Genomic DNA, 24345 nt, shown 5'->3' with positions numbered 1-24345 from the left:
CAGACAAGGTCAGCATGCTTATTTCTGACTGCCCTGTGTGATGTGACTCTGCCCTTTTCCTCATCACCTACACTGGCCCCCTCAGCCACCCTGCTCAGCCAGACTGGCTACCTGGCTACCTCAGACACACCAAACATACCTCAGGGCCTTTGCATATGCTGTTCCTTCTACTTCATCTTCCTTTCTTCCTACAAATAACTATGTCTAATCTCCTAACTTCATTCACTCATCTACTCAAATGTCACCTTATTAGAGAGGTCTCACTGGCTTTCTCTACCGTTTTATTTTGCTCCATTTTTTTTTTTTTTTTTACTAGTACTTGGCAATATCTGAAATATATTTGTGTCTGTGTCTTGAAAATATAAAGTTCACTTGGGCCTTATATTTTTAGGAGACACAAAGTAGATATATAATAGAACATCTGACATGTTTTATTAAATGTCTGGCACTTAATAGAAACCCAATAGATAATTGTTGAATCTGACTTGACTCCCTGGCAGTGAATCAGTCCATTGGCTTATATCAAATCTAACTATAGTAAAATATCATTGAATTGATTGGGGGAAAAGAATAAAATTTTTTTCAAATATGTCTTAAATCCAGAATTTTTAAAAATGTTTTTGACACTATATGTATCTGGTGTAGTTTTAAAATAACTTTCCACTGTTGTACCTGGAAATAACGGTCTCTAAAACCTTTAAGAGCAGAACTACGGTGCTGCTTTATCCCCACCCACCTACCTACTAAGAGGAGCAATGAGGAAGGCAAGTATCTGAAGTACACATTTTTGATTGGTTATATTTGTATATTTAAGGTTTATTATCCTGTAGTTCAGCTTACAGGTGATGTTTGAGGCTCAGCAGCAAATCTCCAGTTATGACCTCTCCCCTGTCTCTCCCCTGCAGGTGTGGCTGTGTTGGAAGGTCCCATGTATGCAGTAGGCGGTCACGATGGCTGGAGCTATCTGAACACAGTGGAAAGATGGGACCCTCAGGCTCGTCAGTGGAACTTTGTTGCCACCATGTCCACCCCCAGGAGCACAGTAGGTGTGGCAGTACTAAGTGGCAAGTAAGGAAGTGCTTGAAGTTCATTAAAACATGATAAACAAAATTTATTAAGAAGTATCATTTCCAGATTAAAGAAATGCATACAGAAATACTCAAGTGATTTAAAGAAACTTTTTAAACAATGACTCTTTTTACCTTTTTTTTTTTTTTTTTGTGGTGCTGGGGATCGAACCCAGGACCTTGTGCTTGCAAGGCAAACACTCTACCGACTGAGCTATATCCCCAGCCCTAAACAATGACTCTTTTTATAAAATAGTTTTAAAAACAAATAGCTCACCATCATTGGGCTTCCATTCCAATGTGCAAATGCTATCCATTTCTAATCATCATTTAGAGTGAAGAAATTTTTATGTAAATATCCATATTAAAGTTTAAACCAAAAGGTCAAAACCAAGTTTTTTCTCTATTTTCATATTTTCAGATTCACTTTGATGACTGACTTATCTATCAAGTAGTTATTAAAGATATAAATTATACTGTAAGAATCTGATGGTTTATACATATATTTTTAAAAGTATATGGTCTTTTAAAAGTAGGATCTGTTTTAGTGTTCCTCTAAAAATTCTTTCCATCTTCTCTACTGACTTGTCTTTAATTTTGTTCTTCTCTCTAATCTTCATAAACTGGCAAAACCAGAGTGGATTTGGAAGGAGGCTCTCTTTTGCTTCTTACCTGCTCTGAATAAACAGATTTAGATAGATCTTCACCTGTAGTTCCTGGATACTCAGAGTCTAAATGTGAATCTTTTTCACTCCTTTCTTGTGTAAAATGAAACCGTCCATGAGTGTTAAATAAAAATTTTTGTTGCATTATTTTTTTATTATCATTTCCAGAAAGAGAAGAAAGCAAGATTAAAATGGATAGTAGAATTGTGTTACAAGAAAAATGAGAAAAGACCATTAATTTTGGTTTTTTGGTTTTTTGGTTTTGGGGTTTTTTTTGGTACTAGAGATTGAACTCAGAGGCACTCCACCACTGAGCCACATCCCCAGCTCTATTTTGTATTTTATTTAGAGACAGGGTCTCACTGGGTTGCTTAGCACCTCGATTTTTGCTGAGGTTGGCTTTCAACTCACAATCCTCCTTCCTCAGCTTACCAAGCTGCTGGGAGTAATTTTTTTTTTTTTTAAGACAAGATTTTGTTTCCTCAGGATGTATCGGTTCAGTTAAGTTCTACTTGTTGTTTTTCTTTGTTTTGTTTTGTTTTGTTTTGTTTTGTTTAGCGCTATCCCAAGCAATAAGATAGATAAGTGGAAACAGTTTTTAGACATATCTGCTTTCCATACTTCTCCCTTCCTTTATTTTAGTTAAAGAAATAACTTACAAATATGTCACTATGTATCTTTACTAACTTTGATAGAAACATCAGCCATTACAGAATCTAAAAATAAGAAAAAGGAAAATTAAAACAGTCCCTTCTTGGTTTTGACTTTTTGGCTTAAACTTCAGGGATTAGTTCATTGGGCAAATTTTTGTTCAATGTCAAGTTTCTTAGCTCTTATTTCTAATAGAGGACAGAGGAATAACTGCCTTCTTTCTTTAAAACCTAACTTCCAGGCATAAAAATACCTTACTTCCTTACATTTCTTTGTCCCCTAATGAGAAGTAAATATTTCATGTTTTAATCAGCTGAAAATTCAATTAATTGAATATAATTCTGAGACAGCCTCAATTAACTTCCTCTTTTTACTATTTTACCTTATTTTATAATGTTCCCTAGAACACAATGTAGTCGTGGTTTTGTTTTATGAGTTACATTCTTTATCTTAATGTTTCCAGAGTGTAAAAGTTTTCCTTTATATCATGTTTGACAGAAAGAAGCTTTACTTAGACTTCCAGTAGCCCAGGCTATCTTTAAACTATTGACTGGCAAATATTTTTAACAGTACAATCTCTCTTTTAACTTTAAGTTAAAGTTTAAAATTTTTACTTGTAAAAAACAATATAGAAGAATAACTTAGTTTTCAGAACATCCAGCTTAGTTCTGTTTTCTTTTGGTTGTCCAGTAATATGGAGAAAATCCCATATTCACAGATAAGAGGTTGAAATGGCAATAGTTATTTTAACTACTAGAGCAATTTAATTGGAATCTTAGGAAACTTTTCAGTTAAATTGCTCAAAGAGTTTGAAAGTAGTAGAAAAATTTTGTTATAAGTTGAATAGCAGACGGCATTAGCCAACTATTTGCATTCTTGATCATAATTTTAAAAGTCTGCGAAGATCTAAATCTTATTCTGAGATACATAAGTACAATACTATCACAATTTCATGACCTGGGGTTGTGGCTCAGTGGTAGTGTTTGCATGTGTGAGGCCTTGGGTTCCATCTCAGCACCACATAAAATAAATAAGTCAACATAATTTCCTGTTTTTATTGTAGTAGATACTGTCATGTGGGAAGAGAAACAAGTTCTGAGTCTTACATGGCATTTAACTGAGCCAGGTGATATTTTTGAAAATCAAAAATACTATTAATAACTTTAATTTCAAATGAACCATTTTGGGGACACCCCTGCCCCATTCCTCTACAAAATCCTGTTCTTAGAAGTCAGTTTGAAAACCATTGCTTGAGACAATGATTCTTTAGGAAATACTACCTACACAGTTAATTCTTAATATTAACTCAGTATAAATGTTGTTTGTACAATTTTAGTATCTCCTAAAAATGCCATTTTCTTAACACAAATAGAAACAATTTTTCTTTGAACATCTTACTACATGCTAAGCACTGTACTTTAATAATCAATAAAACTGTGAGATAGTGCTTATAGATGATGAAATTGGGGCAGACAGAGATTAAATAATTTATCCACAATCACAAGGAGTAAGTGATGGAACCAGCATTCAAATCCAGAGAGTCTGGTTCAAGAATTTATGCTCTTTATCACTGGACTATATCGTTTTTCACAGTTAAGACCCATTTTAAGAGATAGGGGACCCCAAAGCCTTCTCTGTGTGTTTTGTCTATTCTAAGATACCTTTTTTTAACATCTCTAAAATTATAAAGCCTGTTGCAATCAATGGTGACTTGTCAAACAGATGGCAGCTATTAAATAGTTGTCACTGCTTTCATATGCAGTTTATATTTTATTTTTCACATGTACAGGGTAATATATAACATGCACATGTGTCATTTAATTGTTAGATGTCTTCTTAATGGCACATAAGTTAACAGTGTGTCTGACAACTGGGTACCTTAATTCAATGAAATACCATAAGAATAACTTCTTTGCTTTAAGCATAGTAACAGCATTATTTCTTATTTATCATTTCATGTGTTCTCTTTATAGACTTTATGCAGTTGGTGGTCGTGATGGAAGTTCTTGTCTCAAATCAGTAGAATGCTTTGATCCTCATACTAATAAATGGACACTGTGTGCACAGATGTCAAAAAGGAGAGGTGGCGTAGGAGTGACAACCTGGAATGGACTGCTATATGCTATTGGAGGACATGATGCTCCTGCATCCAACTTGACTTCCAGACTCTCCGACTGTGTGGAGAGGTAATTTCCTGTGAAGGAAAACCAGGAACAAAAAATTAAATAAAAGTCTCTAATACTTCCAGACAAATTAATAACTCTACTGAATGTCCATCATATGCAGAATGGTTCTCTGGGAGCTCTGTAGACATAGATTGTCTGCTCTGGCCATCTTTCCCTCTGTCTCCCAGCAACCTACTCATATTCTTCTCTCATCATGTTACTGCTCTTTACTTAAACTTTATCTTAGAGTTCATTGCACAGGTTATTAATTGAAGCATATGGCAAACATTTACTGTGTGCCTGTTTTGTACTGGATGCTATACCTGCTAAGGAAAGGAGCCCAATGAATTTCAGAGAGAATGAGCTAGAGGCTGGAACCTAAATAAGTAAAAAGGAAAGAGACATTTCTGATACATTCGGATACAAAATGAAATAATATAAAATTTAAAAAGGATAATAAAAAAATCTCTCTTTTTTATGCGTGTGGTCCTGAAGATAAAACCCAGGGCCTTGTGCATGCTAGGCAAGCACTCTTATCACTGAGCTATATCCCCAGTCCTCTGCCGCCCTTTTTAGCTTTTATTCTGAGACAGGGTCTTGGTTGTCCAGGCTGACCTCAAGCTTGTAATTCCCCTGCCTCAGCATCCTGAGTCACTGGGATTACAGCTGTGCGTCACTGTACCCAGCAAAATCTAATAAAAAAAAAAATCTTAAAGATTTAACCAAGTCATCCAAACTGCCTACACAAAACTCAACTTTGGGACCAGATAGAAAACCTGATAGTTGGAGATTTGAATAGTACATGAGGTACCCATGTCATATATTCATTCTAGTCAAGGAATGAAGAGTATTGAATGTATTTTAGAGGTAGAATCAACAAAAGCATGTATGAACACTTCAAAGCAGAAAAGAATATGGCTCATACTGGAAACTGAAAGGCAGCCATTGTGACTGAAGAGCAAAGAGCAATGGAGGGAGTGACAGGAAAGAGGCAGAGTGGATGGGGGCAGATCATACAGGTCTTGAGGCTTTATAAAGGATTTTGATTTTAAAGAGGAATTGGAAGTTAATGAGTTTCAGAGAGAGACAAGGTCTTGATTACATTTTTTAAAGATTAGTGTGATTTATTAAATAAGTTGTAAGTGACTAGAAGGATAAAAAGAAAGATCAAGGTTTGTTGAGAATAATGAGCACTCTCTGTAGAATAGTAAGATTTGGTTGTTCTTTCTTGAGAAAGAGTCAAGTTACACCTGTATTTCATCTGTACAGGGAGAAAATAATTCAGATGATGCTTTTTACATGTTGTAATTCAGGAAGGGAATATGGAAGACTTTATGCACTTTACCCCATAAATTATGGGCTTACTGTAGTACTATGTCCAGCAAAAAGCTGATCGTTGATACAAGAGGTGTCTAAAGAAAAACAGGTCTCTTAGCTGGAAGCACCTGCTTTTTGAGAGACCACTTTAGGCAGCTAGAGGACTTTGGCAATCTAGTTAAGATACCTCATGAAAGGGACAAGAAAATCTAAAATGGACAGTTACAAGATTGAGGGTATAAGTCGTCATATGTATAGCTTAATGTATTGATTTCCCTACATTTTTAATAGGTAGTCTAAGGCCTTTAATTAGTTTTCAGTATTATATTTATGTTAGCTCCTTTTAAGTGTTACACATCTGCTAAACAAATCTGTAATACTGTAATTTAAAATATTAGGAAAATATTGATCTTTTTCTCTAAAATATGTTCAAATGATCTTTTTTAGTTACATAACAGACAAGAAGACAGAAGATAGACTTAAAGGACAAAACTATTTTTACATTCAATATTTTGAGAACAATTTCAGCTTCAGTTCTAAAATTTTCTTTCAGATATGATCCCAAAACAGATATGTGGACTGCAGTGGCATCTATGAGCATCAGCAGAGATGCAGTGGGGGTCTGCTTACTTGGAGATAAATTGTATGCCGTTGGAGGATACGATGGACAGACATACCTTAACACGGTGGAAGCTTATGATCCCCAGACAAATGAGTGGACCCAGGTATAGCCTTTTGATTTTCATTAGCATGCTCCCTTTTTGTGAAAACAATTTTTGGTAAAGAAGCACCACTGAACTTTGTCCAATATTGGCATGTATTACATGGAAATGATAAGGTTACCTCTTGATTAAATATGAGAAAACAAGAGATAATGTTTAATTTAAAATATAATTAAAACCCAAAATTACCTTCAAAGTATAAGTTAATATTCAAAGAAATTATTCATTGATCTGCCATCATTTTCTTGGTGAAATGTTCTGGCATTGGTAGAGCTGATAGTGCCACAGGAGTGCTACCACAGAAGGTGGAGAGGGTGAAAAACAAGAAACAAGAACGGGGATGGGGTCATGGCTCAGTGGTAGAGCGCTTGCCTAGCATGTGTGAGTCACTGGGTTCAACCCTCAGCACCACATATAAATAAATGAGTAAAATAAAGGTCCATCAACAACTCAAAAAAGAGAACATTAACCACCCTTGTTTAAAAAAAAAAAAAGATTCAGAGAAATTTGAATAATTTGCCCTTATATGAGCAATACTTTTTTAAATAGAGAAGCACTGATATTTGAGAGTTGATTAAATTAAATCACAACCTCATAAAGGTGACAACCCTAAATTATATTAATGAGTAAGAAATTTGATGTGGCAAGCTTTTTAACAGAAAGAATTCCCTATCTGTTTCTGAGGGGGCTTAGCACTCATAAGAATTATCATCACCAAGACCAGAATCAGGACTTTGAGCTTGTAAACACCCAGTTAAGTATCTGGCACATAAAAGACAATAAGTGTTTAACTGAGTCAAGGTTTTCTTATATGCAGGGAGCAGTGGTAAGTGTTTTCAAAACAACCGACTTCTGAGAATCTAGCAGTCAAAGAACTAACTTAGGTAGGTGAGGAGCTATGTGTGCAAGGGAAGAACATACAGTATGTGACAGTGGATATTAAGTACCTCGTCAAACAGACCAAGGAAAATGAATGTTGGGATGACTTTAGTGAGGAAGAAGTGGGGGTTTTCTTTGTTTTTTTGTTTTTGTTTTCTTTTTAGAAGTGGGGTTTTTAAACTTAGCATTGGTGTAAAGTGATCCAATTCAAAAAGGTTGGAAAGAAAGGAGAAAATGTGTGAGAAAACATGAAAGAAATGTCACCGACACAGAAATACACGAGACATATTGATGAAGAATGGCTGGTTATAGCATCCATGCTGGAGAGGAGGGTGGGGTCAGAGTGGAGGCCTGTAAAGGCCAAGCTGATTAGTTTGGTAATGAGCAGCCAGCAGAGGATCACACCCATGCACATTATGTGACCAGGCTCTAAGCACTTCACATTAAAAAACGTATTTAATCCTCTCAACAACCCTGTAAGGTAAGCAATCTTATTTCTACTGTACAGGATGAGGAATCTGACATACAGAAAGGTTAAATAGCTAGCCAAGGTCACATAGCAAATAAATAGTGAAATTAGAATTTGAGCCAAGGGCTCTTTTTCACAGTGGAGATGACAGCAAGAGGGTGAGAGAGATTCTGTAGAAAGAACAAGCAAAACTTATGAGCATCTTCTTGAAAGAAGGATGGGAAACAGCATTGAGGGTAAAGACTGGTCATCCAGACTAAAGGGAAGATATTACCTCCCATGACTTGAGGAAAAGATGAGAATATGAATGTAGAAAGGCACAGGGAGTTTCTAAGTGAAGAGAAATGTAAAGAAAAAGACTGATGCTACCACCTTGATCTTATTTCTTAAGTAAGTAAGATCTCTTGGAGGGTAGAAGGGATAAGATTGAGGGTTTGATTTAGAACTACAGAATTTCCTTAATTACATGATTATTAAATGCAGGGATAATTTAAAAGACTTACAAAGCAGTAATTGTATTTGTTTTAATAGCACTGTTCTATCCTCATGTTGGCAAACAACTCATGAACTAAATGCAGCCTTACACTTGTGTTTATAAATAAAGTTTTATTAGAACAACACCACCAAAAAGAAATTAGATAATTACTTGATGTTAGCTTCACATGATGGCAGAAATAATTGTGAATGACAATCAAGGAGTCCAAAAAGAGGTAGAAAATCTCTTTTTCTGAGATGTACTTCATTTAAGTCCTTATACCAGTTGTAAGAATCTCTATTAACCCATATTCGACACTTGTTATTATAGATATTTAATAGTTTATGCTAATAATCAGTCAGTATCAAAATCTGTAATCTGGACCACATAACTATTTTGCTTACATTCCACCTCTAAATCTATTTTAAAGCACCTGAAAATGCGAACTTATAGAATCTAAAAATAATGTTTTCCTCTCAATGTTTAACATATGGACAAGAGGAAATGTATATAGGGGACTGAAAGGAGATTGCAAAGTCTCAAGCCACCACCTACCCCACTACCAGCCTTGACCCAAAGCAGGAGGTGACTTCGATGTATTGCCAAAGTCTCCAAGCTAAGTTTTCTAGCTGGTGGTCATGACAATGTCACCTATTCACAGTGTAGAAGCTTAATAGAAAAGCATTGAGAAACAGTGCTAGTTACAAACTGTCATTTGATTTAAATGACTTAAAGGTTGTAGCTTCTACAATACTATAATAGATATGGTTAAATAGTTTACTTGATTTTTCAAGGAGATATAACAGTAATTAATTAAAACTGATTTAGATGGAGAACAACTGAGAATTCTTTTACAACTAAAGTCCGGTCGTTCTTAGAATCATTCATGGTGGGGGTAGTAGGAGTGACAGAATAGGCAGTCAACTAATTAGGAAGTCATCTTGGTATTTATTAAAGATTTGACAAAAACACTTTCTTACACTTTTACATACATAAGAACAAAACAAGCTTTCTCAGTATTTTGCTTTAGTCACCCAAACCCCTAAGTGCTAACATTTTAACTCACCTGCATAGATTCTTACTGTGTTCAGATACTTGTTCAAAAACTATTCTTGTCCAAACTTTAATTTCAGCCATGAATTACCCAATGTCTTGGGTAATTTTTAAGAAAAAAAAAAAAAAAAAAAACAATAAGTGAAAGATTTAAGAATTGTTCCTTATCAATAAATTAAAATTATATTGCTTGGACTCATTCAACAGGTTTGTTTCTACTCCTAAAGAGTTGTATGGGTAGTATTTGTTTGGTGACAAAGTAACTTAAAGTGTTCAACATTTTCCCCATATTGTTCATCATTTTAGCCAAATATAATGTTTCATATAACTAATTCCTGAGCCATCTAAAAAATCACCTTTAAGGAGAATGAATACCATATAATCTAGTAATGATATGCCCAAAACAATTCAGGCGGAAACTTTGATATCAAGAGAGGGTCTTAGGGAAGGGACCAGTCTAGTAGTAGGGCTGAAGAAGCAAGTCTTTGCCAACAAATAAACTGTCACTATTTCATGGGTGTAATATTATCAATATCCTCCAAATCCAAATATATCTCTTTTTGTTTCTTTTTTAGGTTGCTCCACTGTGCCTAGGAAGAGCTGGAACTTGTGTTGTGACTGTAAAATTATAATCTAGTGCTTGTTTTCTAAATGAAAATATCCTCTTCCTTTATTAATTTACTACAATTAGTCTACTATCAATGGATACATTTTTAGTAAATGTGCAATACCATATTCCTGGGCACAGAGTGCCTCATCTCAAGGTAAAGATGTTAAAAAAGAGAGCAAGGAACAGATGGACTAGGATTAAACACTTTCATTTCTTAGTGAATCAAAACTACCCCTGATGAATTGGGAACATATGTTCCTGATATGACATATGAGGACAAAAGTACTACTCCAAAACAATCCAATATCAACTGAAAATTTCACTTATTCATAGTTGAGCACATTTTACTCATATTATCCAGATTGATTTTATTACAGTGCAAACATCATAAAAAACTTCTAAAATATTATTTTGTAAGTTCATCATATGTGAGTTGCAATAATTTTTGTTTAATCACAATCACTACTTCTAATATACTGAAGACTATACTATTTAGTTTTTTTAGCTACACTATATATGCTTTGGTTGTGCATTTTACCTCTAAAATTGGCTTAGTCCAATGAATTAAAAAAAAAAAAAACGCTAAAGCATTAAAACAATGACCAAATAAAACAATATCTTTGGGCTTTGTTTAAATCTTCATTCCATTACATTTAGATTCATCAAGAATTCCATGTATGATATTCTTTAATTGAAATTTAAACATGACAGTTTACATTAAATATATGCAAACTTATGTAGAGAAAATAAATATATGCCCTATAATGTTCTTTCACCTAACTTGTATTTAATTACATGAATTCGTTTTGTTTCCTTTTCTATTACAAAAAATGGTTTAATTTGTCTTTTGATATTGACAGAATTTGATGTTCTTATGTTCTCGAGTCTTGTATTTGCGTCTCCTGACTTGTCTCTTACGTTTTTGTCACAGTTAGTAATACATCATGCATCTTTGTAATCAAACAGTTTGGAGGGAATGGGCTAATTGAATGTTTGAAAAATAAGTTTAAAGTGTTTATTACCCAAAGTTTTGTACATTTGTAAACTCTAATTACATGTGTGAATGTTAATACTCTCCCAAAATTGTTTATTGTTTGCAAGAATGCATGGGACAGTAACATTTTGTTATATTTCCTATTAGGTATAACTCATTAATGAATCTTAATATAAAATGAGTCTAAATTCCCATCTTTCAAAATCCGTTGTTATAGTTAATGTATTTTTTTTTTATATCATAGTAGACTTTTAGTTGCTTCCTTTAAAAGTTGGAGCAAAATCTCTTTTTAAAAGAAATGAACTGATTTTTGAATACACATGAAATATTTCTGTCTAGGAACCCAAGAAAGGAAGTGCTTCTATTTCCAAATCAAATCCAACAGTCATTTTACTAGTGTGGTCACAAAGAAAATAATGGTGATAATGATTTGTCATGTATTAATATTTTGTATGTTCATTATGAGTGTGAATTCAGTTATTTTCCTGGTAAGAGATCAGCCATGGAAAACATTTATGTATTTTAAGGGAAGGGAGATAAAAAAGAGGAAAAGAAGTAAGAAACAAAACAAAAATTTTAGTAACAATCCTTAGTACATCCTCACCTCCTTGCGGAAGTTGAAATCTTATGATCATTTCTTGGAACATTTATTATCTGCTCTAGTTTTGTGTCTTCCACAAACTCATTTTAAACTAAAGGAACTGGTCCTGTCCTCCCAGGACTTGTTTTCCTTTGTGGAATTTCCTGCTCTGATTAAGGGCCTCTCTCTAATGAAGTTCTGTAGGCAATAGCACCTGCTCTCCTGAGTATTAGACACATTTCTTTTCAAGTAACAGGGAACTTGCCAAGACTTTCATTTCTCCTCTAGCCCCAAGTCTTATAATTTTAGAGAAAAATATGACTCTTCCTTGTATACACATTGCTGCCTTGGCTTTTATTGTTAACCTGTCCATTGGGATATCTAGATACTATTTATTTTAACTCCAATTAATGACCACTTTATGAAAATAATATTGTCATAAGATGATTCAATGCTTGTTATAACCAGGAATCAATTTTTTTGTATGCATTAATTTTCCTAATCTTCACAACAACACATGAGGTAGAGTCTGTTATTATTTCCTTTCTGACAGTTAAGGAAACAGGCAGAGTTAACCCCAAGAGTATATATAGCAATAAGTGACAGAGCAAGGGTTCACATGCAGACAGTCTGCTCAGGAGTCTTAACCATTCCTGCCTCTGAATAGAAAAGGAGAGGTTCATTTTATGTGAGGAATCATTTGTTTTAGAAAAAGAAAAATTAAAAGGTTTTATGCTGTTTAGTAATAAAATTTACACTACTCATACCCCATCATAAAATTATGGATCCTTAGTATTTGGGGAAAATTTTGTTTAACTCTTTTATAGAATTCTATATATTTTGCTTGAGAAAAGTAAATGTAATAAAATATGGCATACATATAAGTTCCATAAATATTAGATAAATTGCATAGTAGCTTGAGTAACTAAATGATAATCAACAAATTTATTCATCAAAAATAAGCATTATTGCCAATAGATTAGATAACCTAGATGAAATGGACAAATTTCCTGAAACATCCAAATTATCAAACCTGATTTAAGAAGAAATTTTTTTAAAAAATCTGAACAGACATAACAAGAGCCTGAATCAGTAATCAAAAACCTCCAACAAAGAAAGTACAGGACCAGACGGGTTCACTGGTGAACTCTGCCAAACATATAAAGAACAATTGACACCAATCCTTAAACCCTTTGCAAAAATGGAAGAGGAGGGAATAATTTGTAACTCATTCTCTAGGGTCAGCATTACCTTGATACCAAAACCAGACAAAAACAACACAAGAAAACTGTGGACTAATATCCATATGAATATAGATGCAAAAAATTCAACAAAATACTCTCAGGCCAAATCCAACAGCACATTAAAAGTATTGTATGACCAAAGTAAGATTTGTCACAGGAATACAAGGATGGTTTAACATACAAAAATCAATGTAATATACCACATTAGTTTAAAAAAAAATAGAAAAAAAATCCTTCAATTGATAAGAAAAACACTTGACTAAATCCAATTTCATTTCATGGTATAAGCGGGCGGGGGGACTATGAAGAGATTGGGATTTCTTTAACCCGATAGAAGACTCTCAAGAAAATCCTGACAGCTAACAGCATACTCAGTGGTGAAAGACTAAAAGCTTTACTCCTGAGATAAAGAAAATGCTTTCTTCCCCAGTGGTGTTCAACACTAATCCAGAAGTTCTAGCTAGAGAATTAGGGCATGAAAAGAATTCTGCTTAGAAAGAAAGACGTAAAACTGTCTCTATTGGTAGACAATATAATCCTGCATATCCTAAAGATTCTACAAAAAAGCTAATTTCAGTAATGTTGAAGAATGCAAGATCAACACACAAAAGTTACATTTCTGTACACTAACAAAAATTAAAGTAGGAAATTAAAACAATTGCATTTACAAGAACATGAAAAATAATAAATGAAGGAGTAAAGTTAACTGAGAAGGCACAAGGCTTGCACACTGAAAATTACGAAACATTGGTGAAATAAGTAAGAACTAAATAAGTGGAAGACATCTATATTCACAAGTTGGAAGACTCAATGCCACTCCCAAAATTAGTCTATAGATTACATGCAATCCCCACAAAGATCCCAAAGGCCTTTTTGCAGAGTTAGGAAAGCTGATCCTAAAATTTATACGGAATTGCAAGGGACCCAAAAGGACCAAAACAGCCTTCAACAAGAATAGTCTGGGGACTCAAATTTCTAATTTCATAATTTCCTGCAAAACTACATTAATCAAAAAATTGTAGAATTGGTATAAAAAATAAACACACAGACCAACAGAATAGAATAGCAAGTCCCAGAAGTGAGCTTTGACCGATACTTTCTGGAGTGCCAAGACCACTTAATGAAGAAAGAACAGTCTCTTCAACAAACGGTGCTGGGACAACTAGTTATTCACAAACAAAAAGATGGACTTGAACCCTTACTTCACACCCTGTACAAAGATTGACTCAAAATTGATGAAAGGTTTAAATATAAAAGCTACAACCATAAAACTCTGAGAAGAAAACAGGCATAAATCTTAATTACATTGGATTTAGCAGTAATTTCTTGGATATAGTATCAAAACTCCGAGCAGCAACATACATAAATTAGACTTAATCACAATTAAAAGCTTAAGTGTATCAAAGGACACTATCATAAAAATAAAAAGCTAACTCACAGAATAGGAGAAAATATTTGTAAGTCACATAGCTGGTAAGGGACAGGTATTCAGAATATAAAAGGAACTCCTACATTTAACAACAAAAAGACAACCCACTTTTAAAATAGGGAAAGAACTTAAACATTTCTCTAGTGAAAATATACAAAGGGCCAAGAAGAACATGAAAAGATGTTCGGTGTCATTGCTCATTGTGAGAATCAACACCACAATGAGATACTACTTCAACTAAAATGACTATAAATTTAAAAATATAAGTGGTGAGCAAATTGGAACTTGAATTCATTGCTGGAAGGAATGTGAAATGGTGCAGCTGCCATAGAGAACAGTTTGGCAGTAACTCAGGAAGTTAAACAGAATTACTATATGACCCAGCAGTTCCTCTCCTGGCTGTGTAGCAAAATAAACTGAAAACGTGTTCAAACAAAAACTTGCACACAAATATGGTAACAGTAGGCAAAATAGCCAAAAGGTAAGAACAAACCAATGTCTGTGAGCTGATGAATGGATAAGTAAATGGTACATACACTCAATGGAATTTATTCAGCCAAAAAAGTGGAATGAAGTACTAACACCTACTACAAAGTGGCGAAGTCCATACAGAAAACAGATCAGGGGTTGTCAGAGAAAAGAGGAAGAGGGAGTGGAAGGTGACCACTTAATGAGTAAGGAGTTTCCTTTTGGGGCGATGGGAATGTTCTGGAACTAGGTTATTGTGATGGTTTTACAACATGGTGAAGGGAACTAAATGTTGCTAGTGGTAATTTTTATATTTTACCACAATTTTTAAAAAACTTGTATTAGATACACTACAAATTGTTTTTTTAAATGTAATGATTTAGCGTCCTATACACATCACTAGAATTAAAACTCTGGATTTATACGCATCCCAAAGGTTTTTTTTTTTTTTTTTCCAGTGTAATTTACAAATAAACAAATTTTTTAAATCTGACTGGAAGACTCTTTAATTCTAGTCTAAGAGAGTGAGAGATGGTGACAAACATAAGGGGGAAGTTGGACCGGGAGCTCTTCCCAATGCATGGCAAATGACAGGCATTTCAGAACTGTTTCTAAGTCAGATGATACCTTTCCGTAAACTGTATATTATTTGAAATTATTAATACATCTTAACTCTTAGAAACAAATATGCAATAAAATGACAGTTTTGTTGTGATTGGATTATACATTTTCTTGTGATATTTTTATTATATTTCATTTTGTAAATGGAGTAAAAAAATATACCATGAAGAATTAAAACCTATTTGGGATATTTTCATTCTTCTGGCTCTTAGACAACTTCTGTAGATTTATAGGAATGCACCAAGTCCTCCATCATAGCCTCTGTCCTCACTCCTAAGGCCTATGAAAGGCCATATTTGTTTCTGTGTCTCCTAGGTCTGAACAACTCCGACATCCTGTGAATCTCAGGAAATGCAGTACTGATTGATGTGGGCATTAGCATCATGACTGCATTTGACTGCCACCCTCCCTTCCCCCTAGCCCTGAGCAAGGGTTTTCCGGGGCTGGCTAGTGAGGGGAACTCTAAACAGCAAAACCAGGGGTGCTTGGGAAATAATCTGCTTTTTTTCCACCCTGTGGTGCTGGGATTGAACCAGGGCCTCTGGCTTGCTAGGCAAGTGCTCTTCCACTGAGCTACATCCCAATCCCAGGAAAGAAATGTAATGCCCTGGATCTTGGCCCAGGCTTAAGTTGGTTCCATTTGATTATCCACGGTTCTTTGTGAATAATAATTATATGTGAGGTATTTTAAGATAGTTTTATGTTGTTGAACTAATATTACTTGCATAATAATAGGCTTGTAAAAGTAGGTTGGGCAGGCAGATGACTCAGTGACCGTTCAGTTATGATGGTGAGTGGCAACATACTTGAAGTCATCCCCACAGCACCAGGTTTAAAAACTTGTCAGATTGTTTAATATCTATTTTTCTGAATAAATTCTCAGTAAAGGTCTGTTGCCATTTTTTCAGACAGTAAACACAGCTGAGTGCAACCTGGGAGGCTGAGGCAAGAGGATCCCAAGTTCAAGGTCAGCCTGGGCAACTTAGATCTTTCTCAAAATTAAAAATAAAAAGGATTGGGGATGTAGCTCAGTGGTAAAACACCCCCCGGTTCAATCCTCAGCACACACACCCCCAAAGTAAAAGCATTCCACTTGAGTTTAAGAACTAAACTAAATTTTAAAGACAATTTTCTCTAAAATTATGCATCTTTATAAATCTATATTATATGAAAAACTTCAAAAAAGATGGAGTACTGAGGTTAAGGAGAAACTGTCATTCAAAGAGCTGTCTGTGCAGTGACAAGAATAGCTATGTGAGAATGCTGAAGGAAGAAAATGCTGGGTAATAAGTTTGGCAAGAGTTGACCTACTTATTTGTCTGATTCAGTATCAGAAACTCAGTAGCAAAGCTGCAGAGAAGGACTGGGAAGTGAGTTAATCCAGCAGAAAGCTCTTTTTTCTCAGAAATGTTCTGATCAATAAGGCATTGAGCAAGACAGAGGGAGACTAAAATCTCTACATTAATAGGTGATAAAGGAGGAAAGAATGCTAGTTCCTTAAAGGATATACTGGAGTACACTTCATCCTTTTATTTGCCATGACGCTTTCTTTTTTCTTTTTTTTTTTTTTTTATTGTAAACAAATGGGATACATGTTGTTTCTCTGTCTGTACATGGCGTAAAGGCATACCATTTGTGTAATCATAAATTTACATAGGGTAATGTTGTTTGATTCATTCTGCCATTTTTTCCCTTCCCCCCTCCCCTCCCACCCTTCCCCTCCATTTATATAGTCCTTCCTTCCTCCATTCCTGCCCCCCTCCCTAAACCCAACTCCAACCCCAACACTAACCCTTCCCACCCCCCATTATGTGTCATCATCCACTTATTAGCGATATCATTCTTCCTTTGGTTTTTTGAGATTGGCTTATCTCACTTAGCATGATATTCTCCAGTTTCATCCATTTGCCTGCAAATGCCATAATTTTATCATTCTTTATGGCTGAGTAATATTCCATTGTATATATATACCACATTTTCTTTATCCATTCATCAATTGAAGGACATCTAGGTTGGTTCCACAATCTGGCTATTGTGAACTGAGCAGCTATGAACATTGATGTGGCTGTATCTCTGTAGTATGCTGATTTTAAGTCCTTTGGGTATAGGCCAAGGAGTGGGATAGCTGGGTCAAATGGTGTTTCCATTCCAAGATTTCTAAGGAATCTCCACACTGCTTTCCAGAGTGGCTGCACTAATTTGCAGCCCCACCAGCAATGTAAGAGTGTACCTTTCTCCCCACATCCTCGCCAACACCTGTTGTTGCTTGTATTCTTGATAATTGCCATTCTAATTGGGGTGAGATGGAATCTTAGGGTGGTTTTGATTTGCATTTCTCTTATTACTAGAGATGTTGAACATTTTTCCATATGTTTGTTGATTGCTTGTAGATCTTCTTCTGTGAAGTGTCTATTCATTTCCTTAGCCCATTTGTCAGTTGGATTATTTACATTCTTGGTGTAGAGTTTTTTGAGTTCTTTATAGATTCTGGAGATTAGCGCTCTATCTGAAGTATGATTGGCAAAGATTTTCTCCCACTCTGTAGGCTCTTTCTTCGCATTGCTGATAGTTTCCTTTGCTGAGAGAAAGCTTTTTAGTTTGAATCTATCCCAGTTGTTGATTCTTGCTTTTTTTTCTTGTGCTATGGGAGTCCTGTTGAGGAAGTCTGGTCCTAAGCCGACATGTTGAAGCTCTGGACCTACTTTTTCTTCTATAAGATGCAAGGTCTCTGGTCTGATTCCGAGATCCTTAATCCATTTTGAGTTTAGTTTCCTGCATGGTGAGAGATATGGGTTTAGTTTCATTCTGTTGCATATGGATTTCCAATTCTCCCAGCACCATTTGTTGAAGAGGCTATCTTTTTTCCATTGCATATTTTTGGCCCCTTTGTCTAGTATGAGAAAATTGTATTTATTTGGGTTTGTGTCCGTGTCCTCTATTCTGTACCATTGATCCACCTTTCTATTTTGGTACCAATACCATGCCATTTTTGTTACTATTGCTTTGTAGTAGAGTTGAAGATCTGGTATTGCGATACCCCCTGCTTCACTCTTTCTGCCAAGGATTGCTTTAGCTATTCTGGGTTTTTTATTCTTCCAGATGAATTTCATAATTGCTTGCTCTATTTCTGTAAGGTACATCATTGGGATTTTAATTGGAATTGCATTGAATCTGTATAGCACTTTTGGTAGTATGGCCATTTTGACAATATTAATTCTTCCTATCCAAGAACATGGGAGATCTTTCCATCTTCTAAGGTTTTCTAGAATTTCTTTCTTTAGTGTTCTGTAGTTCTCATTGTAGAGGTCTTTCACCTCTTTTGTGAGATTGATTCCCAAATACTTTATTTTTTTCGAAGCTATTGTGAATGGGGTAGTTTTCGTAATTTCTCTTTCTGAAGATTCATCGCTTATGTATAAAAATGCCTTAGATTTATGTGCATTGATCTTATATCCCGCTACTTTACTGAATTCACTTATGAGATCTAAAAGTTTTCTGGTGGAATTTCCTGGTTCCTGTAAGTATACCATCATATCATCAGCAAATAGGGATAGTTTGAGTTCTTCTTTTCCTATTCGTATCCCTTTAATTTCTTTGGTCTGTCTAATTGCTCTGGCTAGAGTTTCAAGGACGATATTGAATAGAAGTGGTGAAAGAGGGCATCCCTGCCTTGTTCCAGTTTTTAGAGGGAATGCTTTCAGTTTTTCACCATTTAGAATGATATTAGCCATTGGTTTAGCGTAGATGGCCTTTACAATGTTAAGGAATGTTCCCACTATCCCTATTTTTTCTAGTGTTTTGAGCATGAAGGGGTGCTGTATTTTATCAAATGCTTTTTCTGCATCTATCGAAATAATCATGTGATTCTTGACTTTAAGTCTATTGATATGGTGAATGACATTTATTGATTTCCTGATGTTGAACCAACCTTGCATCCCTGGGATGAAACCCACTTGATCATGGTGCACTATCTTTTTAATATGTTTTTGTATGCGATTTGCTAAAATTTTGTTTAGAATTTTTGCGTCAATGTTCATTAAGGATATTGGTCTGAAATTTTCTTTCCTCGATGTGTCTCTATCTGGTTTAGGAATCAGGGTAATATTGGCTTCATAGAATGAGTTTGGGAGAGTTCCCTCCTCTTCTGTTTTCTGGAATACTTTGAGAAGTATTGGAATGAGTTCTTCTTTAAAAGTTTTGTAGAACTCGGCTGAGAACCCATCTGGTCCTGGACTTTTCTTTGTTGGAAGGCTTTTGATGACTTCTTCTATTTCATTACTTGAAATTGGTCTATTTAAATTGTGTATGTCCTCCTCGTTCAGTTTAGGCAATTCATATGTCTCTAGAAACCTGTTGATGTCTTCAAAATTTTCTATTTTGTTGGAATATAGATTTTCAAAATAGCTTCTAATTATGTTTTGTATTTCGGTCGTGTCTGTTGTGATATTTCCTTGTTCATTCCGAATTTTAGTGATTTGGGTTTTCTCTCGTCTTCTCTTTGTTAGTGTGGCTAAAGGTTTATCAATTTTGTTTATTTTTTCGAAGAACCAACTATTTATTTTGTGAATTTTTTGAATTGTTTCTTTCGTTTCAATTTTGTTGATTTCAGCTCTCAGTTTAACTATTTCCTGTCTTCTACTACTTTTGGTGTTGGTCTGTTCTTCTTTTTCTAGGGCTTTGAGCTGTAGTGTTAGGTCATTTATTTTTGAGTTTTACTTCTTTTATTAAATGCGCTCCATGAAATAAATCTTCCTCTAAGTACTGCTTTCATAGTGTCCCAGAGATTTTGATATGTTGTTTCTTTGTTCTCGTTTACCTCTAAGAATTTTTTAATTTCCTTCCTAATATCTTCTGTTATCCATTCATCATATAGTAGCATATTGTTTAATCTCCAGGTGTTGGAGTAGTTTCTGTTTTTTACTCTTTCATTAATTTGTAACTTCAATCCATTATGATCTGATAGAATACAAGGTAGTGTCTCTATCTTCTTGTATTTGCTGACATTAGCTTTGTGGCATAATATATGGTCTATTTTAGAGAAGGATCCATGTGCTGCTGAGAAGAAAGTGTATTCGCTCTTGGTTGGATGGTATATTCTATAAATGTCTGTTAAGTCTAAATTATTGATTGTGTTATTGAGATCTATGGTTTCTTTGTTCAATTTTTGTTTGGAAGATCTGTCCAGTGGTGAAAGAGGCGTGTTAAAATCACCTAGTATTATTGTGTTATGGTCTGTTTGGTTTCTAAAATTGAGAAGGATTTGTTTAACATACATGGATGAGCCACTGTTTGGGGCATAGATGTTTATGATTGTTATATCTTGCTGATTTATGCTTCCCTTAAGCAGTATGAAATGTCCTTCTTTATCCCTTCTAACTAACATTGGCTTGAAGTCCACATTATCTGAAATGAGGATGGATACTCCAGCTTTTTTGCTGAGCCCATGTGCATGGTATGTTTTTCCCCATCCTTTCACCTTTAGTCTATGGGTATCTCTTTCTATGAGGTGAGTCTCTTGCAGGCAACATATTGTTGGATCTTTCTTTTTAATCCAATCTGCCAGTCTATGTCTTTTGATTGATGAATTCAGGCCATTAACATTCAGGGTTATTATTGAGATATGATTTGTATTCCCAGTCATTTCATTCATATTTAAAATTTTTGACACATCTTGGTTCCTCCTTTATTTGACAGTTCCTTTAGGATAATTCCTCCCTTTGCTGATTTGCTTCTTTGTTTTTTATCTCTTCCTCATGAAATATTTTGCTGAGAATGTTCTGTAATGCTGGCTTTCTTTTTGTAAATTCTTTTAGCTTTTGTTTATCATGGAATGATCTTATTTCATCGTCAAATTTGAAGGTAAGTTTTGCTGGGTATAAGATTCTTAGTTGGCATCCATTTTCTTTCAGAGCTTGAAAAATGTTGTTCCAGGCCCTTCTAGCTTTTAGGGTCTGGATTGAAAAATCTGCTGATATCCATATTGGCTTCCCCCTGAATGTAATTTGGTTCTTTTCTCTCACAGCCTTTAAAATTCTGTCTTTATTTTGTATGTTAGGTATTTTCATTATAATGTGCCTTGGTGTGGGTCTGTTGTAATTTTGTGTATTTGGAGTCCTATAAGCCTCTTGGACTTGATTTTCCATTTCATTCTTCAGATTTGGGAAATTTTCTGATATTATTTCTTCAAATAGATTGTTCATTCCTTTGGTTTGTTTCTCTAAGCCTTCCTCAATCCCAATAATTCTCAAATTTGGCCTTTTCATGATATCCCATAGTTCTTGGAGATTCTGTTCATGATTTCTCACCATCTTCTCTGTTTGTTCAACTTTGTTTTCGAGGTTAAATATTTTGTCTTCAATATCTGAAGTTCTGTCTTCCAGCTGTTCTATCCTATTGGTTATGCTTTCTATGGAGTTCTTAATTTGGTTTATTGTTTCCTTCATTTCAAGGATTTCTGTTTGTTTTTTTTTTTTCAATATCTCTAACTCTTTATTGAAATGATCTTTTGCTTCCTGAATTTGCTCTGTTAACTGTCGATTGGTGCGATCGTTCAATGCCTGCATTTGCTCTTTCATCTCATCGTTTGCTTCCCTAATCATTTTAATTTTGTACATTCTGAACTCCCTTTCTGTCATTTCTTCTGCCATGCTGTCGTTGGATTTTATTGATGTAACATCTAGATTTGTTTGGGGCATTTTCTTCCCTTGTTTTCTCATATTGTTCAGGAATCAGTGGGTCATTAAGATATTGCAGATTTCCTCTATCAACTTATAATGTCCCTGAAGATTGCTAGTATATCCCCTCTTATCCTTCAGTAGCCTGAAGTCTTGGAGGAGGTTGATAATGCGGAGCTCCACGAAGAAGCTGCCTCTCTAGGGGTGGTAACCCTCAGGTGGCGTATATTCCCTGCTAGTGGGCAGAGGTGCCTCCACTTGTTGACCAATGGTCATCCAATGGGGAACTAGACTGCGGGCTGAGGCAAGGCCTGTTTGTGCCTATGTCTCTGGCTTTACCATCCCTGTGGGAAAACCTCCCCCCGCCGGGAAGAGTCACTCGGTGGGGACGTCTCGCTGGTCAGTTGCCCTCCTAGAGGTTCCCCTCAATCTACAACTACCACCTGGGCTGGGCTGTCTTCCTCTGCAACGATCCCAGGGGCCTGGACCTACGTCCTGGGCCTGGGAGCCTCACACTTCGCAGGCGAGTCTCCTTAGGCTGTCTCTCCCAGAGAATCTGCCCGCCGCCCTGGAAACTTCGCTCCGCCCCTAGGCGTGTCTCTGTGCGGCTCTTCCAGCAAGAAGCCGGTCCTGGGACCCTGCTCTGCACCTAATCACCTGGCTATGTGGCCCCTCCTCTGAGCCGCCACCTGGAGCCCCATACAATAGCTCCGAGACCCAGAGACCCGCCACACACCTCCTCCTCCGGACAGCCACCCGGTTTCCGACACAGTCACTAGGAGTCCAAACAACTCACTTCGGGTCTCCTCCTCCCGCCAACCACCCGTAGCCCTAGGCAGTCACTCCAAGTCCAAGTGACCTGCCCTGTTCCTCCTCCTCCTCCTTGGGGTAGCCCCCCGGGTGTTCAGGAGCGGTGGCTCCGAGACCAAGTGACTCACCACGCTCCTCCTCCAGGCAGGCCACCGGTGTTCAGGAGCGGTCGCTTTTAGTCCAATCAACTCACCACTCATCTCCTCCTCTGGCAACCGCCTGTGGTTCTGATGCAGTCACTCCCAGACTAAGTGTCCCACCGCTCTCCTCCTCCAGGCAGGCCACCAGTGTTCTGGAGCAGCTGCTCCGAGTTCAAACAGCTCGCCACACAGCTCCTCCTCCGGCAACCGCCCGCGGCTCTGATGCAGTCACTCCCAGACCAAGCGTCCCGCCGCGCTCCCCCAATTCCCCCGGGCAGTCCCCCGGTGCTCAGGAGCGCCCACTCTGAGTTCAAACAGCTCACCATGCAGCTCCTCCTCTGGCAACCGCCCGCGGCTCTGATGCAGTCACTCCTAGACCAAGCGTCCCGCCGCGCTCCTCCTCTTCCTCCGGGCAACCCCCCGGTGTTCAGAAGCGGTCGTTCTGGGTCCAAACAGCTCGCCACGCAGCTCCTCCCCAGGCAGCCGCCCGGAGCCCCAGTTGCTGCTCGAGTGCAAGCGCTATGCTGAGCCGTCTCCTCTACGATGATCCCAGTTGTCCGTGTTTACCGCTCCAGCGGGGGAAGGGGCGTCTCGCCGAGCAACTCCACTTCACAAATTCCCTGCGTTCCGGGGCTACTGCCCCAACCGGAACGCCTCCCCAACAGGAGAGACTCACCCGGCAGCTTTGAGTTGGTCCCAAGTCTCTCACTATCTCCTCTTTTGAATCTTGCGTCCTGGAGCAGCGTGAAATGCAGCCGCCCTCTAGTCCGCCATCTTGGCCCGCCGCCATTACGCTTTCAATGAGCACTTACTAATCATTTGTTGAACATAAATATGAAGTAGACTTGCTTTAAGGTGAGCCACTTCCAAGTTGCTGGCATGTGAGTTAATGATATCATAGATTCTGAAACACAGTAGAGAAAGAACTCATGAGTGGTCCTTGTTTGGGTATCGGGGGTGGAGGCAGGTTAGGAAAGAAGTGGAAAGGTTGAGCCTGGAAGCAGGATACCAGGAAGGAGCACCCCAGGGTGACTGCACATTCGAGCATATACAGAAGAATGGTGAGAACTGCCAGCCGATTTTTAAAATAAATTTTGTAATGTTTCAAATTCAGGATGTCAATCATCCCTTCTATCTGTACATGACTCCAAAATATATGAAGACACTGCAAGCTGGTCGTAATGACTGCCAGAGATGCAGTGTGGCAGCAGGCTCACATTCACTCCGCCCACCTGTTCTTGCCTTCGAGCTTATTGAAATAGCCATTTGGACCACTGGCAGCTAAAATATATATTTGTTAATAGTTTTATTT

At 36.8% G+C, this 24345-nt stretch overlaps 1 protein-coding gene across 4 annotated transcripts in view; it reads left to right on the top strand.

Moving 5' to 3' along the window:
* The window catches only part of Klhl5 (kelch like family member 5), a 64312-nt gene extending 53599 nt beyond the window's left edge, over positions 1-10713 (top strand). For all 4 annotated transcript variants that reach the window (XM_047566578.1, XM_047566579.1, XM_047566577.1 and 1 more), the window contains 4 exons: positions 906-1068; positions 4357-4569; positions 6419-6590; positions 10039-10713. In XM_047566578.1, the coding sequence (XP_047422534.1) occupies positions 906-1068; positions 4357-4569; positions 6419-6590; positions 10039-10095 (605 nt within the window). In that variant the 3' untranslated portion in view covers positions 10096-10713. The remainder of the gene's footprint in view (positions 1-905; positions 1069-4356; positions 4570-6418; positions 6591-10038) is intronic.
* Positions 10714-24345: the final 13632 nt, after the last annotated feature.

This window comes from Sciurus carolinensis, chromosome 10 (genome assembly GCF_902686445.1).
Source record: "Sciurus carolinensis chromosome 10, mSciCar1.2, whole genome shotgun sequence".
In the NCBI taxonomy this organism is placed as follows: domain Eukaryota; kingdom Metazoa; phylum Chordata; class Mammalia; order Rodentia; family Sciuridae; genus Sciurus; species Sciurus carolinensis.
Note: the sequence above shows the minus strand (reverse complement) of the source record. Positions and strands in the feature narration are given on the sequence as shown.